Consider the following 18,100-nt stretch of genomic DNA (forward strand, 5'->3'; position numbering starts at 1 on the left):
CATGCTGTTAGACAACGGTGAACCTTCGAACTATGAAGAAGCGATGGCGGGCCCGGATTCCGACAAATGGCTAGAAGCCATGAAATCCGAGATAGGATCCATGTATGAAAACAAAGTATGGACTTTGACTGACTTGCCCGTTGAGCGGCGAGCCATAGAAAATAAATGGATCTTTAAGAGGAAGACAGATGCGGATGGTAATGTGACCATCTATAAAGCTCGGCTTGTCGCTAAGGGTTATCGACAAGTTCAAGGGGTTGACTACGATGAGACTTTCTCACCGGTAGCGAAGCTGAAGTCCGTCCAAATCATGTTAGCAATTGCCGCATTCTATGATTACGAAATATGGCAAATGGACGTCAAAACGGCATTCCTTAATGGTTTCCTTAAGGAAGAATTGTATATGATGCAGCCGGAAGGTTTTGTCGATCCTAAGAATGCTGACAAAGTGTGCAAGCTCCAACGCTCGATTTATGGGCTGGTGCAAGCATCTCGGAGTTGGAACATTCGCTTTGATGAGATGATCAAAGCGTTTGGGTTTACACAGACTTATGGAGAAGCCTGCGTTTACAAGAAAGTGAGTGGGAGCTCTGTAGCATTTCTCATATTATATGTAGATGACATACTTTTGATGGGAAATGATATAGAACTCTTGGACAGCATCAAGGCCTACTTGAATAAAAGTTTTTCAATGAAGGACCTTGGAGAAGTTGCTTATATATTAGGCATCAAAATCTATAGAGATAGATCAAGACGCCTCATAGGTCTTTCACAAAGCACATACCTTGATAAGATATTGAAGAAGTTCAATATGGATCAATCCAAGAAGGGGTTCTTGCCTGTGTTACAAGGTGTGAAATTGAGCTCAGCTCAATGTCCGACCACGGTAGAAGATATAGAAGAGATGAGCATCATCCCCTATGCCTCAGCCATAGGTTCTATTATGTATGCCATGCTGTGTACCAGACCTGATGTTAACCTTGCCGTAAGTTTGGTAGGAAGGTACCAAAGTAATCCCGGCAAGGAACACTAGACAGCGGTCAAGAATATCCTGAAGTACCTGAAAAGGACTAAGGAAATGTTTCTCGTTTATGGAGGTGACGAAGAGCTCGTCGTAAAGGGTTAGACGCTAGCTTCGACACAGATCTGGATGACTCTAAGTCACAAACCAGATACGTATATATTTTGAATGGTGGGGCAGTAAGCTGGTGCAGTTGCAAGCAAAGCGTCGTGGCGGGATCTACATGTGAAGAGGAGTACATGGCAGCCTCGGAGGCAGCACATGAAGCAATATGGGTGAAGGAGTTCATCACCGACCTAGGAGTCATACCCAATGCATCGGGGCCGATCAAGCTCTTCTGTGACAACACTGGAGCTATTGCACTTGCCAAGGAGCCCAGGTTTCACAAGAAGACAAGGCACATCAAGCGTCGCTTCAACTCCATTCGTGAAAATGTTCAAGATGGAGACATAGAGATTTGTAAAGTACATACGGACCTGAATATAGCAGATCCGTTGACTAAACCTCTCCCTAGAGCAAAACATGATCAACACCAGAATTCTATGGGTGTTCGATTCGTCACAATGTAACTAGATTATTGACTCTAGTGCAAGTGGGAGACTGTTGGAAATATGCCCTAGAGGCAATAATAAAAGCATTATTATTATATTTCCTTGTTCATGATAATTGTCTTTATTCATGCTATAATTGTGTTATCCGGAAATCGTAATACATGTGTGAATAACAGACACCGACATGTCCCTAGTGAGCCTCTAGTTGACTAGCTCGTTGATCAACATATAGTCATGGTTTCCTGACTATGGACACTGGATGTCATTGATAACGAGATCACATCATTGGGAGAATGATGTGATGGACAAGACCCAATCCTAAACATAGCACAAGATCGTATAGTTCGTTTGCTAGAGTTTTCCAATGTCAAGTATCTTTTCCTTAGACCATGAGATCGTGTAACTCCCGGATACCATAGGAGTGCTTTGGGTATGCCAAACGTCACAACGTAACTGGGTGACTATAAAGGTAGACTACGGGTATCTCCGAAAGTGTCTGTTGGGTGACATGGATCAAGACTGGGATTTGTCACTCCGTATGACAGAGAGGTATCACTGGGCCCACTCGGTAATGCATCATCATAATGAGCTCAGAGTGACCAAGTGTCTGGTCACGGGATCATGCATTGCGGTACGAGTAAAGTGACTTGCCGGTAACGAGATTGAACGAGGTATTGGGATACCGACGATCGAATCTCGGGCAAGTAACATATCGATAGACAAAGGGAATAGCGTACGGGATTGATTAAATCCTCGACATCGTGGTTCATCCGATGAGATCATCGTGGAGCATGTGGGAGCCAACATGGGTATCCAGATCCCGCTGTTGGTTATTGACCGGAGAGTCGTCTCGGTCATGTCTGCTTGTCTCCCGAACCCGTAGGGTCTACACACTTAAGGTTCGGTGACGCTAGGGTTATGAAGATATGTATATGCAGAAACCCGAATGTTGTTCGGAGTCCCGGATGAGATCCCGGACGTCACGAGGAGTTCCGGAATGGTCCGGAGGTAAAGAATTATATATAGGAAGTGCTATTTCGGGCATCGGGACAAGTTTCGGGGTTATCGGTATTGTACCGGGACCACCGGAAGGGTCCCGGGGGGTCCACCGGGTGGGGCCACCTGTCCCGGGGGGCCACATGGGCTGTAGGGGGTGCGCCTTGGCCTAGATGGGCCAAGGGCACCAGCCCCTATAGGCCCATGCGCCTAGGTTTCCACCATGGAAGAGTCCATGTGGTGGAAGGCACCCCTAGGTGCCTTGGGGGGGGAGGGAAACCTCCCCTTGGCCGCCGCCCCCCCTAGTAGATGCCATCTACTAGGGCCGGCGCCCCCCCCTTTGGCACCCCTATATATAGTGGGGGGGAGAGGAGGGATTTTACACCAGCCCCTGGCGCCTCCACCTCCCCCCGTTACGTCTCTCCCTCGTAGTCTCGGCGAAGCCCTGCTGCTGTGACGCCCTGCATCCACCACCACGCCGTCGTGCTGCTGGATCTTCATCAACCTCTCCTTCCCCCTTGCTGGATCAAGAAGGAGGAGACGTCTCCCGTCCCGTACGTGTGTTGAACGCGGAGGTGCCGTCCGTTCGGCGCTGGTCATCGGTGATTTGGATCACGTCGAGTACGACTACATCATCACCGTTCTTTTGAACGCTTCCGTGCACGATCTACAAAGGTATGTAGATGCATCTAATCACTCGTTGCTAGATGAACTCCTAGATGATCTTGGTGAAACGAGTAGGAAAATTTTTGTTTTCTGCAACGTTCCCCAACACAATAGGCATCCGCGCGTCAGCATTTCTGTGGCTGGGGTTTTTGTTTTTTTAAAGGGGGGTGTTTGGGGGTTTTGGAGGGTTAATTTAGGTGTTTCATATATTGTGTTAGCTAGCTATAATTAATAAAGAGAAGTGTCCTCTCTTATGTCCGTGCTTGGTCAACGCTATGTACTATACATACGTATAGAGAGGACTAGACACGCTAGCTAGCTAGTAAGCAAACGAAGGAAACAGAGGATCGTTATGAACATATATGCATACAGAGAGAAGTGATATCGACTACCTCTCCTTCTCCGAGAGATTGGTCGAACAACAAGTTCTCGTATATCTATCCGACACTACCGGCTACATATATACAATAATTATCTCTTACAAATATAATCTCCTAACATACGGACGCATGGTCCACATAGTATTCTCCGTCTTCAGCGATCACGTGGTCAAGAAAGAATGCCGCCAATTCCTCTTGAATTGCTCGCATGCGAGCTGGTGCTAGGAGTTCATCCCGCTTCCGAAACATCTAATTTGAAGAAGGGGATCAATACATATATATATATATATATATGAATGAATGAAACTCAACACAAATGATGGTAATAAAATAAAATTGTAAATATTGTTATTTACGCACTTCATATTGTTCGTCAGAGTAGCCCCGCTCATAGGTCATGTGGCGGATGGACTCGCAAATGTACCACAGAAATCATTCCCTTGTTCCTGCCACAACCACTTTACAAGAAATAGAGGTCAATCAAACTGATAAGCAAGAATGCCAAATGGTATAGATGAAACTAGCGCTTGAATCACTAGGAGATGCGCGGAACATGCTACTATAGTACTTACTTTCGGGTGTCTAAATTGCAGCTTCTTCGGCAGTCCCGGAGCTTTTTTGGTGAATTTTCTCCAAACCCTGCCAGACAAAAAAAACAATTACTTGATATATCAGGAAATGAACAAAGTTGCTGATATGGTGGATAATGATCGATTTAACTTACTTCTCGAGCATTTGAGTAATGTCCGCATAGTCCTGGGGATCTTTTCGTCTCGAGTCTAAGACGGTTACTAGTCCCTGCTCAAGATTAATCTCTAGGAGAATATAATGGAAACTGCACACGCATGCATAACTCATCAATTACATTACTATAACCTTGACTAATATATAAGGGAAACCGAATATGCACAAGACAGTAACACTCACTTGAAGTTGTAAGGAAAGAGTATTATATCTTTGTTTTCATTTATTACCAATGATCGTAGCAAGTTGGCCTCGGTATCTGCGGCATGAAATTTAACCTGAGTTGCATCTATGAGATTTGTGTTAATGAACCCAATATCACCGATTTGTCTTTTCTTCAATTCGACGATCTTCAATCTGCATAATATAGTGAGGATAATTATAAATACATGCAATGAAAGAGCTGAGCTATATAGAGAGACTTAATGATAGAAGTAGTATTACTTACAGACAGTAGCAGGTGACTGTTGCTTTATCGAGGGCCAATTGATTGAAAAACTGAAAGAACTCCTCAAATGGAACAGGCAACAGTTCAATTCCAACGAGGTCATGCTCCTTTTAAACTCTCACATACAAAGTACTCCTCCCCCCAGACTCTCTGCAGATTTTCAAGTACCAATCATGCAATCTTCGCATCATCGTTGATAGAGATCTTTCATCTTTGACGAGAGGCTTCCCGTACTCCTATCTTTGTATCTGCACCTCCATGAAATCATAATTTACATCGTCGGGCAGGTAATCTCCAAGATTGCTATAACCGGGCAGTATCCTCGGACCATTAGCGACGATGTCGCTAGGCACCTTGAGTGGGGGGCACGATTGCTTCACTTGTTCGCCGAGCTGGGCAATTTGTTTCCCAGCTCGTTGTTCTTTCAGCCTTTCATCACTGACAGTACTTCCCGACCGCTCCGCTTCGACAAATGCCTTTCCAATAACGCGCTCATAGTTGCCTTTCGGCAGAGACTTGGGTGGTTTTGTCAGGGCAGCCAGAGTGTGCTTCGCTTTCACCGGATCTACCTTCTCCTCCGGAGGTGTGTGTTTCTTTGCTTTCACCCCTTCAAAGAAGTTCCTCACTTCTTCTCGCGCGATCTCGGCGTTCTCCTCCGGGGTCCTCTCGTATGGTAACTTCTCTGGAGTCTTCAGAGAAGGACCGAATCTATATGTCCTCCCGCCTTTGGCTGTACTGCTAGACGCCAGCAGAGCAGATGGAGCGGCTGTCTTCTTTACTTGCTTACGAGGCGGAGGAGAAGGACTACGACGCGCTGGAGCAGCCGGAGCGGCAGCGGGTCTCTTCCGCCCTTGCTGACGAGGCGGAGAAGGAGGAGGCTGGTTGCTCGGGCGCGCCGACGCAGGCGGAGAAGGAGGCGGAGTGCCGCCACACACCGGAGGAGGAGCCGGCCGAGTGCCCTGATCGTCACTCGCCAGAGGAGGAGGCGGTGGAGGAGGCGGAGTGCCCCGACTCGCCAGAGGAGGAGGAGGAGGCAGAGGCGTCCAGTTCGGAAGGTTGATTAGCTCCTTCCACCATAGGCATGGAGTCTTCAGAGCAGAACCTAGCCGAGTCTCCCCTTCACCGGTAGGGTGGTCAAGCTGGAGGTCCTCAAATCCCTTCATTATTTCATCGACCATCACCCTAGCATATCCTTCTGGAATCGGCCGGTAGTGAAAAGTTGCGCCAGGTTCAGTAGGAAAAACAGAGCCAACAGCCGCCTTGACCTTCATATTAATCCATTGCGTCATAAGGTGGCAATTTTGAGACTCCATGATAGCATCCACGGGATAGCTGGCAGGAGCCGTCAAGACATGCTCCGGCTGAAGCAGCTCGGTGGAAGCCACACTGCTTCTCCGCTGAGATGGCGGGGTAGCTTCGGGGGAAGCTTCGGCAGTTCGTTTGCTGCGATTTGCTTCTTGTTCCTCTATCGCTTGTACCCTAGCGTGCAGCGCCTGCAGTTGGGTCTGCTCCACTTTCTTCCACCTCTCGTGGCATTTGTAACCGCCTGCGTCCGGAAACCCAGCCTTCCATGGAATGGAGCCTGGTGTGCCTCGTGTCCGTCCAGGGTGCTCAGGATTCCTGAGGGACATTGTGAGCTCGTCGTTCTCTCTGTCTGGAACGAACGCTTGCTGCGTTGCTTCGATATAGTGCTTAAGCCACTTGACTGGTATTTCCATTTGCTCGTCCGTCCAAATGCACTTCCCTGATACAGGGTCCAAGGTTCCGCCAGCCCCGAAGAACCAAGTCTGGCAACGGTCTGGCCAGTTAATTTTCTCTGGTTCGATCCTTTTATCAACCAGATCTTTCTCAGTCTTTGCCCACTTAGGCCGGGCTACGAGGTAGCCACCTGACCCCGTGCGATGGTGATGCTTCTTCTTCGCAGCATTTTGCTTGTTTGTCGCCGACATCTTCTTACTCTTTTCTGATGTCTTGTGGGCCACAAATGCGGGCCAGTGATCTCTGATATTCTCATATCTGCCCTTGAATTCTGGTGTCTCTTTTTTATCGACAAACTTATTCAGCTCTTTCTTCCACCTCCTGAATAGTTCTGCCATCCTCTTAAGAGCAAAAGACTTGATTAATTGCTCTTTAACTGGCTTCTCCGGATCATCCTCTGGCGGTAGGGTGAAATTTGACTTCAGCTCAATCCAAAGATCATTTTTCTGCATATCATTGACATAAGACACCTCAGGGTCTTCTGTAGCCAGCTTTAACCATTGCTGGATGCTGATCGGGATCTTGTCCCTAACCAGAACCCCGCACTAAGCAACAAATGCGCTCTTTGTCCAGATGGGTTCAATCGGTTGGCCGTCAGGCGCGATTGCTATGATCTCAAACCTTTCATCCAAGCTCAACTTTTTCTTCAGGCCTCGTCTCTTTACCGAAGTTGTGCTCGATCCGGAGGGCTAGAAAAAAGAACGAAGACTTAATTAATATGTGTACATACCAAAACAATGAATGCATCAATTAGCTAGTCAGCACAGGCTTAACTAATATATATACCTGGCCGGACTCGGTTCGGTCACCGGAGACGTCATCACGGTCTCCTCCTTGCACCGGCATTGGGTCACCAGAGCCGTCCTCACGGTCTCCTTGCACCGGCATTGGGTCACCGGAGCCATCATAATCATAGCCAGCTTCTTCCGGACCATCCAGACCGTCGGTGTCGTTGAGAAACAATGAGAAGACGGCATCACTTCCTCGTGCGATTATGTCCCCCAACAACTCTTCTTGTACTTCGTCTCTGGCGGTGTCCATAGTTTCTACAAATATTTACAACATGGCAATTATTATTCAAACATGACAAATGGATATATTAGTGGCAAACGTAGAACTAATATTAATTAGTGGCCTCGACGCTGCTTCTCTAGGGTTCGGAGTGGCCTCGTCAACGCTTCAAGGATAAAAAAAGAAGAGGAAGAAGAAAAAAAGAGGAGAAGAAAGAATAGAGGAGAACGAGGGTCATCGAGGGTCGCCGAGCGGTAGAGGAAACCCTAAATAGCAAGTATCGTCGGTGTGAGATACATGTGGCCGTCGGTGTCGGACACTACATCCACGTCCCACAAGTGACGCGGGCCGCCCGCGTCACTTGTGGGACGTGGATGTAGTGTCCGACACCGACGGCCACATGTATCTCACACCGACGATACTTGCTATTTAGGGTTTCCTCTACCGCTCGGCGACCCTCGACGACCCTCGTTCCCGATAAAAAAAGAGGAAGAAGAAAAAAAGAGGAGAAGAAAGAATAGAGGATCCTCTTCTTCCTCTCATGTTCGACGACTCTCGACCCCTCGGCGACCCTAGACCCCCTCTCGACCCTCGACCCCTCGGCGACCGTCGACCCCCTCTCGACCCTCATATATAAAACCTTTTCTTCCTTCTTCTTCCTTCTATTCCTTCTTCCTAAATTTATAAAACTTTTTTAAAAATGAAACTAACCTAAAATGTACTAAATCAGAGAACATATATAGACAAAACTTTTCTAATTAAAAATCTAACTTTTGCATATATGTATTTTTAAAACATCATTACAATTGAAAAAATACATACATACATACAAAAAATATGTAAAAAATACATACATACATATATGAACATACATCAAAAAATACATATATCTAAAAAATACATATATATATATATATATATATATGAAAATCTAAAAACATGTAAAAACAGCATGTATAATTAAAAAAATCATGGCGACGGCGGGGGCGGCAGACGCGTGGTGCTCACAGAGGCGGCGACGCGTCGGGGCAGGGGACGACGGCACGGCGACGGTGATGCGGCAGGGGCGGCGCTCGTCGGGGCAGGGACGGCGGCGCGCGGCGACGGTGTCGGCAAGGGCGAGGGCGACGGCGTCGGGCGAGGGCACGGGTGACGGCGTCGGGCGTGGGCGCGGGTGACGGCGTCGGGTGAGGGCGCGGGGGACGGCGACGACGGACACGGGCGACGGCGACGCGGGGACGGCGGCGGCGTCGGGGCAGCCTGGCGATGTCAATGTGCTCGCGTCGTCGGGGGCAACTGCGAGGGAAATGTGAAAAATTCCTAAGTGCTGGCTTATATAGCAAAGGCATTGGTCCCGGTTCGTGGCACAAACCGGGACCAATGCCCCCTTCAGTCCCGGTTGGTGCCACCAACCGGGACCAAAGGCCTCTTTGTAGTCCCGGTTTGGGCCACAAACCGGGACCAATGCCCCCTTTAGTCCCGGTTGCTGGCACCAACCAGGACCAAAGGCCTTGTGCTACCCCGCGCCAAAACTTTAGTCCCACCTCGCTAGCTGAGAGAGCTCGAGAGTGGTTTAAAAGCGCTGCTGCGCCTTCCCTCTCGAGCTCCTCTCAAATGCAGGCTTTCGGGCCTAACCCTGCGCTGTGTGCCTGTGGGCCTACTGGGCCTCCTGCGGGCCTGAATCCTGGCCCATGGTAGGGTTTCTAGTCATATTCCGGCCGTGGGGGCCTAGTAGGTGGCACTTTTTTTCTTTGTTGATTTATTTATTTTATTTTATTTCTACTTACAACAAAATACTTATTGTTGCTATTTTTTCCAGTTTTTTTGTTTTCTGCATTATTTATTTTCTTTTGTTTTTTGCTTTATTTTTTAATTTTTTTTGCTTTTAGTTTTAGAAAAATTATGAACTTTCTGTTAGTGCCATTAGTTTTCAAATTTGAAAACACTGTTTTGTTTTTTTTCTTTGTTGCTTTATTTATTTTATTTTGTTTCTACTTACAACAAAATACTTATTGTTGCTATTTTGTTCCAGTTTTTTTTGTTTTGTCTTCTGCAATATTTATTTTCTTTTGTTTTTTGCTTTATTTTTTAATTCTTTTTGCTTTTAGTTTTAGAAAAATTATAAACTTTCTGTTAGTGCCATTAGTTTTCAAATTTGAAAACACTTTTTTAGTTTTTTTGTTTTCTTTGTTACTTTATTTATTTTATTTTGTTTCTATTTACAAAAAAATACTTATTGTTGCTATTTTTATTTTTTCCCCAGATTTTTTGTTTTGTTTTCTGTATTATTTATTTTCTTTTGTTTTTTGCTTTATTTTTCATTTCTTGTTGCTTTTAGGTCAGCAAAATTATAAACTTTCTGTTAGTGCCATTAGTTTTAGAAAAATTATAAACTTTCTATTAGTGCCATTACTTTTAAAATTTGAATAGTTTAAATTTGAATTTTTTAAAATTTGTGTGAATCACAAGTTTGTGATTAACTTCAATAAAAAAATGAACATAGATGCACCTATAGAGAAAATTCAACCTAAATTCATAATCAATTTCTATGAATTTCAGAGAAATTCATTATGAATTTAGGTCAAATTCCCTGTATAGGGGCATCTATTTTCACTTTGAGAGGAGCTCAACAAGGCAGAGAGGGACGGGCTTATAAACCGGTGTGGGCGCCCTTCGGTTGGCGAGGTGGGACTAAACTCTGAGTGCAACGAGGACCAACCCTTTAGTCCCGGTTTGTGGCACAAACCGGGACTAATGGTCATGGGCCAGGGGCGAGCCCTATTTTTTCCAGTTTTTTGTTTTGTTTTCTGCATTATTTATTTTCTTTTGTTTTTTGCTTCATTTTTTAATTCTTTTTGCATTTAGTTTTAGAAAAAGTATAAGCTTTCTGTTAGTGCCATTAGTTTTCAAATTTGAATAGTTAAAATTTGAATTCTTTGAAATTTGTGTGAATCACAAGTTTGTGATTAACTTTACTAAAAAAATGAACATAGATGCACCTATAGAGAAAATTCGACCTAAATTCATAGTTTTCAAATGAACACTGAAAAAGTTGGCATAGCATGGCATAGCATACTCGTGTGTTACAAAGTAGGCATGGTATCATCATAATAGTTGCGGGAGAAAGTCTTCACTTTTTCTTTGCTTGTGTCATTTGTTTATTGCGCCATAACCATGGATAATCTTCATCGTCTATCAGGATGCTTGGGTCAGCCTTGACATTGAAGGGAGGAATTTCATAAAACTTTTCATAATCTTTAGACATGTCTGTCTTGCCCTCCACTCCCAGGATGTCCCTTTTTCCTGAAAGAACTATGTGGCGCTTTGGCTCATCGTATGATGTATTCGCTTCCTTATCTTTTCTTTTTCTCGGTTTGTTCACATAGATAACCTGTGCCACATCATTGGCTAGGACGAACAGTTTGTCAGTGTACCCAAGATTTTTCAGATCCACTGTTGTCATTCCGTAATGTGGGTCTACCTGTACCCCGCCTCCTGACAGATTGACCCATTTGCACTTAAACAAAGGGACCTTAAAATCATGTCTGTAGTCAAGTTCCCATATGTCCACTATGTAACCATAATATGCGTCATTTCCGCTCTCGGTTGCTGCATCAAAGCGGACACCGCTGTTTTGGTTGGTGCTCTTTTGATCTTGGGCGATCGTGTGAAATGTATTCCCATTTATCTCATATCCTTTGTAAGTCAATACAGTCAAAGATGGTCCCATGGACAACAAGTACAGCTCATCACAAACAGTGTTGTCACCTCTGAGATGTGTTTCCAACCAACTGCTGAAAAGTCCTGATGTGTTCACATGTAATCCAGTCGTCGCACTACTCCGGGTGTTTGGAGCGCAGACTGTTCTTGTGTTCATCGACATACGGGGTCACCAAGGTAGAGTTCTGTAGAACTGTGTAGTGTGCTTGACACCAAGAATATCCGTCCCTGCATATTATTGAGTCACTTCCAAGAGTGCATTTTCCAGTCAGTCTCCCCTCATACCGCGATTCAGGAAGACCTATCTTCTTAAGGCCAGGAACGAAGTCAACACAAAACCCGATAACATCCTTTGTTTGATGGCCCATGGAGATGCTTCCTTCTGGCCTAGCGTGGTTACGGACATATTTCTTTAGGACTCCCATGAACCTCTCAAAGGGGAACATATTGTGTAGAAATACGGGCCCCAGAATGACAATCTCTTCGACTAGATGAACTAGGACGTGCGTCATCATATTGAAGAAGGATAGTGGGAACACCAGCTCGATACTGACAAGACATTGCGCCACATCACTCCTTAGCCTTGGTATGATTTCTGGATCAATCACCTTTTGGGAGATTGCATTGAGGAATGCACATAGCTTCACAATGGCTAATCGGACGTTTTCCGGTAGAAGCCCCCTCAATGCAACCGAAAGTAGTTGCGTCATAATCACGTGGCAGTCATGAGACTTTAGGTTCTGAAACTTTTTCTCTGGCATATTTATTATTCCCTTTATATTCGACGAGAAGCTAGTCGTGACCTTCATACTGAGCAGGCATTCAAAGAAGATTTCTTTCTCTTCTTTCGTAAGAGCATAGCTGGCAGGACCTTTATACTGCTTCGAAGGCATGCCGTCTTTTTCGTGCAAACGTTGCAGGTCCTCCTGTGTCTCAGGTGTATCTTTTGTCTTCCCATACACACCCAAGAAGCCTAGCAGGTTCACGCAAAGGTTCTTCGTCATGTGCATCACGTCGATTGAAGAGCGGACCTCTAGGTCTTTCCAGTAGGGTAGGTCCCAAAATATAGATTTCTTCTTCCACATGGGTGCGTGTCCCTCAGCGTCATTCGGAATAGCTAGTCCATCGGGACCCTTTCCAAAGATTACGTAGTGTAAATCATTGACCATAGCAAGCACCTGATCACCGGTGCGCATGGCGGTCTTCTTCCGGTGATCTACCTCACCTTTGAAATGCTTGCCTTTCTTTCGAGATTGATGGTTGGTCGAAAGAAATCGGCGATGGCCCAGGTACACATTCTTCCTGCATTTGTCCAGGTATATACTTTCAGTGTCATCTAAACAGTGCGTGCATGCGTGGTATCCTTTGTTTGTCTGTCCTGAAAGGTTACTGAGAGCGGGCCAATCGTTGATGGTCACGAACAGCAACGCCTTTAGGTTAAATTCCTCCTGTCTGTGCTCATCCCATGTACGTACACCGTTTCCATTCCACATCTGTAAAAGTTCTTCAACTAATGGCCTGAGGTACACATCAATGTCGTTGCCGGGTTGCTTAGGGCCTTGGATGAGAACTGGCATCATAATGAACTTCCTCTTCATGCACATCCAAGGAGGAAGGTTATACATGCATAGAGTCACGCGCCAGGTGTTGTGATTGCTGCTCTGCTCCCCGAAAGGATTAATGCCATCCGCGCTTAAAGCAAACCATACGTTCCTTGGTCCTTTGCAAACTCATCCCAGTACTTTCTCTCGATTTTTCTCCACTGCGACCCGTCAGGGGATGCTCTCAACTTCCCGTCTTTCTTACAGTCCTCACTGTGCCATCGCATCAACTTGGCATGCTCTTCGTTTCTGAACAGACGTTTCAACCGTGGTATTATAGGAGCATATCACATCACCCTCGCAGGAACCCTCTTCCTGGGGGGCTCGCCGTCAACATCACCAGAGTCATCTCGTCTGATCTTATACCGCAATGCACCGCATACCGGGCATGCGTTAAGATCCTTGTATGCACCGCAGTAGAGGATGCAGTCATTAGGGCATGCATGTATCTTCTCCACCTCCAATCCTAGAGGGCATACGACCTTCTTTGTTGCGTATGTACTGTCAGGCAATTCGTTATCCTTTGGAATCTTCTTCTTCAATATTTTCAGTAGCTTCTCAAATCCTTTGTCAGCCACAGCATTCTCTGCCTTCCACTGCAGCAATTCCAGTACGGTACCGAGCTTTGTGTTGCCATCTTCGCAATTGGGGTACAACCCTTTTTGTGATCCTCTAACATGCGATCGAACTTCAGCTTCTCCTTTTGACTTTCGCATTTGCGTCCTTGCATCGACAATGACCCGGCGGAGATCATCATCATCGGGCACATCGTCTAGTTCCTCTTGATCTTCAGCATATTCACCTGTTGCAGCATCATTGGGCACATCGCCTGGTTCCTCTTGATCTTCACCGGCTCCCCCCGTTGCAGCATCACCGTATTCAGGGGGCACATAGTTGTCATCGTACTCTTCTTCTTAGCCGTCTTCCATCATAACCCCTATTTCTCCGTGCCTTGTCCAAACATTATAGTGTGGCATGAAACCCTTGTAAAGCAGGTGGGAGTGAAGGATTTTCCAGTTAGAGTAAGACCTCGTATTCCCATATTCAGTGCATGGACAACACATAAAACCATTCTGCTTGTTTGCCTCAGCCGCATCGAGAAACGGATGCACGCCCTTAATGTACTCGGAGGTGTGTCTGTCACCGTACATCCATTGCCAGTTCATCTGCGTGCATTATATATAATTAAGTGTCCAAATTAATAGAAGTTCATCATCACATTAAAACCAAAGTACATACATAGTTCTCATCTAAGAACATATAGCTCTCCAGAGCATCTAATTAATTAAACCATACATTGAAACTATGTAAAACATTTCAATGCGAAAACAAATGCAATCATAATCGCAACCAAGGTAACAATTGATCCAACGGCATAATGATACCAAGCCTTGGTATGAATGGCATATTTTCTAATCTTTCTATTCTTCAAGCGCATTGCATCCATCTTGATCTTGTGATTATCGACGACATCTGCAACATGCAACTCCAATATCATCTTCTCCTCCTCGATTTTTTTAATTTTTTCCTTCAACAAATTGTTTTCTTCTTCAACTAAATTTAACCTCTCGACAATAGGGTCGGTTGGATTTCTGATTCACATACATCCTACATAAATAAAATCTATGTCACGTTGGTTGGCATAATTTTCATAAACAATAAATGAACTAATAGTTATAAAGATAATATATATACCACATCTGAATCATAGACAGGACAAGGGCCGACGGGGGCAGATACCAAAACCATCGCACTATATAAGATGCAATAATAAAAGTAAGAAAATAATACAAGTATCTATGTAAACATACAAGTAAGAATATTTTTTTCCTTTCAGAAAGAAGATAAGAACAAGAGGCTCACCACGGTGGTGCCGGCGATGAGCTCGGCGTGGGTGATCGACGGCGGTGAAGACGGGGACGGGGCGTGACGGACCGCTAAACCTAAACAAATATTGAGGAAAATGGAGCTTGGAGGTCGAGCTTGGAGAGGAGAAAGCTTAAGTAGTGTGGCTCGGGCATTCCATCGAACACCTTGTGTGCATAGAAGGTGAGCTAGAGCACCACCAAGCCCTCTCCCCCTCGGCCAGAAAAAACAGAGCAGTGTGCTCTGCTCTTACGCGAGGGGGTATATATAGGCACCTCATTGGTCCCGATTGGTGACAGCCTTTAGTCCCGGTTCATGCCACCAACCTGGACCAATGGTGGTGGGCCAGGAGCGAGGCCCATTGGTCCCGGTTCGTCCCACCAACCGGGACCAAAAGGTCCAGACGAACCGGGACCAATGGCCCATGTGGCCCGGCCGGCCCTCTGGGCTCACGAACCGGGTCCAATGCCCCCATTGGTCCCGGTTCTAGACTGAACTGGGACTAATGGGCTGACCCGGCCTGGACCTTTGCCCCCTTTTCTACTAGTGTGCCCTCGCATCCAACCTCTGCCGACGCGAGTGCCGTCTAGAGCTACTGCAACAATCCAGCCGCAGCAGCTCCTGAAGTGCAAGAAGATGATCCCGACACCGCCATCCTAAGACAGATTTTCCCCGCGGGCTTCCTCCGGCTGCGGCAAGGAGAGCGAGGAGGGGAGGAGATGGGGGCGGCACCTAGGATTTCACCCCTGCCCCCACCCCACCCCACCCCACCCCACCCCAAACCCGTGGAGCAAATTGGGCGTCCATGAGAAAGAAAAGAAAAAGGGGAAAATAAAAGGAAAACCTCATTAACGATCCTAGGTGCATGATCGAGTAAACCACCGCCAGCCAACCAATCCTACTGGCTGGCACTTGATGTTTCGTCCTCTCTCCGTTTCTACTTTCAGCTGGCCGCCGTATCTTTTCTATTCTAGCCGTGAGAGATCACGGTCGATCCGTCGTTACACAATTCACGAGCTGCATGCATGCATGCAGCTAGCTCTTGGCCGATCGATCACGGGCAATGCCATGCATCGATCCAACGGTTGATCCAGTTGTCCAGTACGTACTCTTACTGTATATATATACGAGAGTTTAAGTGAATGCATGCATGAGTTGAAGTGGAACGATCGGTCGAGAAGCATAACAACATTGCAAGCTAAGCTAGTTCGATCGGTGATGGGTAATTACCATCATCTTCTTCTTCGACGGTGGGTGCTAATTGTGGCGGCGGTGGCCGTAGTACTGCATGCCCATGGGGATCTACATGTCCAGGCGGCGCAGAAGCAGCAGCTGGTGCCGTGCATGTACATCTTCGGCGACTCGCTGGTGGACAACGGCAACAACAACAACATCCTCAGCCTCGCCAGGGCCAACTACCGCCCCTACGGCGTCGACTTCCCCGACGGCGCCGCGCCGCCCGGCCGCTTCACCAACGGCCGCACCATGGTCGACCTGCTCGCGGACCATCTCGGCTTCCAGCCGCCCTTCATCCCGGCCTACGCCATGGCGCAGCCCTCCGACTACGCGCGCGGCCTCAACTTCGCCTCGGGCGCCGCCGGCGTCAGGCCGGAGACCGGCAACAACCTCGGCGGCCACTACCCTCTGTCGGAGCAGGTGAGCCACTTCCGGTCGGTGGTGGGCCAGATAGCGCCGGCGGGGAGGGACAAGCGGCTGGGCCGGTGCATCTACTACGTGGGCATGGGCAGCAACGACTACCTCAACAACTACTTCATGCCCGACTACTACAACACCGCCCAGGCCTACGACCCCGCCGCCTACGCCGCCGCCCTCCTCCAGGAGTACGAGCGCCAGCTCACCGCCCTCTACGCCCTCGGCGCCAGGAAGTTCGTCGTCGCCGGCGTCGGCCAGATCGGCTGCATCCCCTACGAGCTCGCCAGGATCGACGACGACGCCGATGACCAAGGACGAGGACGCCCCCCTCCCACTTCCGGCATCGGCCTTACGATCCCTGGCGGCATCACCGTCGGCATCGGCGGCAGCGGCGGCAACCGGAGCGCAGCTAACGGCAGCACGAAAAGTAGGAGCGGGTGCAACGACAAGATCAACAGCGCCATCGCCATCTACAACAAGGGGCTGCTGGCCATGGTGAAACGCCTCAACCGCGGCCAGCAGACGCCGGGGGCAAACCTCGTCTTCCTCAACGCCGTCAACAGCGGCAAGGACCTCGCGGCCAACGCGGCGGCGTACGGGTTCACGGTGCTCGACCGCGGCTGCTGCGGCGTCGGGAGGAACAACGGCCAGATCACGTGCCTGCCCATGCAGCGCCCCTGCGACGACCGCACCAAGTACATCTTCTGGGACGCCTTCCACCCCACCGAGGCCGCCAACAGGATCATAGCCAACAAGGTCTTCAGCTCATCCTCCACCACCGACGCCTACCCCATCAACGTCAGCCGCCTCGCCGCCATATGAAATGCGGGATCCACTCCACTTGATCTCTTTATTGAAGTAGCTACTACTACTTCATCGTATTTCTTCACTACAATAAAATTGTGAAAATCAAGGGACTGGGTACTGCTAGGCGTGCGTTGGTCAGACGTGTGGAGATCCTGATCAGCTACGCCCTGCATGGTCGGTACTCACACTTAAATTGGTTGATCTATACCTCAAATTGTTGCAACAAATATCTCCCACTACATGCAACACTATTTTTTTTATATCAATGGAAACGTTTCTCCGCCAACGAACTAAAACATGATAAATACAAACTTCAAAATAGTGCATTTAGTAAACTTCTTGCTTTTGTATGTATGCAACAATTCTCAATTCAGTGCAGCAAAATCATAATAAAACGCTATGAACTATGCAACATCAAAATTTGATTGTGCAATAGTACGAAGTTCTGTACTTATACAACATACTAAAATCATGTTGACTCATAGGGGAAAAACATTCGCAACTAAGAGTCCAAAAAAAGCATTGCAACATTCAGTTGCATGCAACGAAATCATGTCGAATATAGATAAAGTAATTCTTGCAATAAAGAAGTGTGGAACCATGCTCACATGTCTCCAGAAGAAACTAAACCCGACCCCTCTCGCATTGTCTTTAGCTCCATTGTTGGCTAATCAAGTAGCCAAAATCAGCTTGTTGTATGTACATCTAGGTACTTGGAGCCCATTCTTCGCTCCATATTCGACAACAATAGATAACGACAATGAGTATGGGAAAACTATGAGACGATACTAAAACCCATAGTCTCGTTAGGGTGCAGCACATGACCGGAAGTTCCAGAAGGGATTGCACACATGGAATTTACCTAGGCTCGGTCCCTC

The 18,100-nt window shown here is 47.1% G+C and overlaps 1 protein-coding gene across 1 annotated transcript; it reads left to right on the forward strand.

Moving 5' to 3' along the window:
- Positions 1 to 15,927: 15,927 nt before the first annotated feature.
- LOC123057864 (GDSL esterase/lipase At1g33811-like) lies at positions 15,928 to 17,488 on the forward strand. The gene has a single exon (XM_044480740.1). It carries the CDS (start codon positions 15,981 to 15,983, stop codon positions 17,235 to 17,237), a length of 1,257 nt encoding a protein of 418 aa, XP_044336675.1. The 5' UTR covers positions 15,928 to 15,980; the 3' UTR covers positions 17,238 to 17,488.
- Positions 17,489 to 18,100: the final 612 nt, after the last annotated feature.

Source organism: Triticum aestivum, chromosome 3A (genome assembly GCF_018294505.1).
Source record: "Triticum aestivum cultivar Chinese Spring chromosome 3A, IWGSC CS RefSeq v2.1, whole genome shotgun sequence".
NCBI lineage: Eukaryota > Viridiplantae > Streptophyta > Magnoliopsida > Poales > Poaceae > Triticum > Triticum aestivum.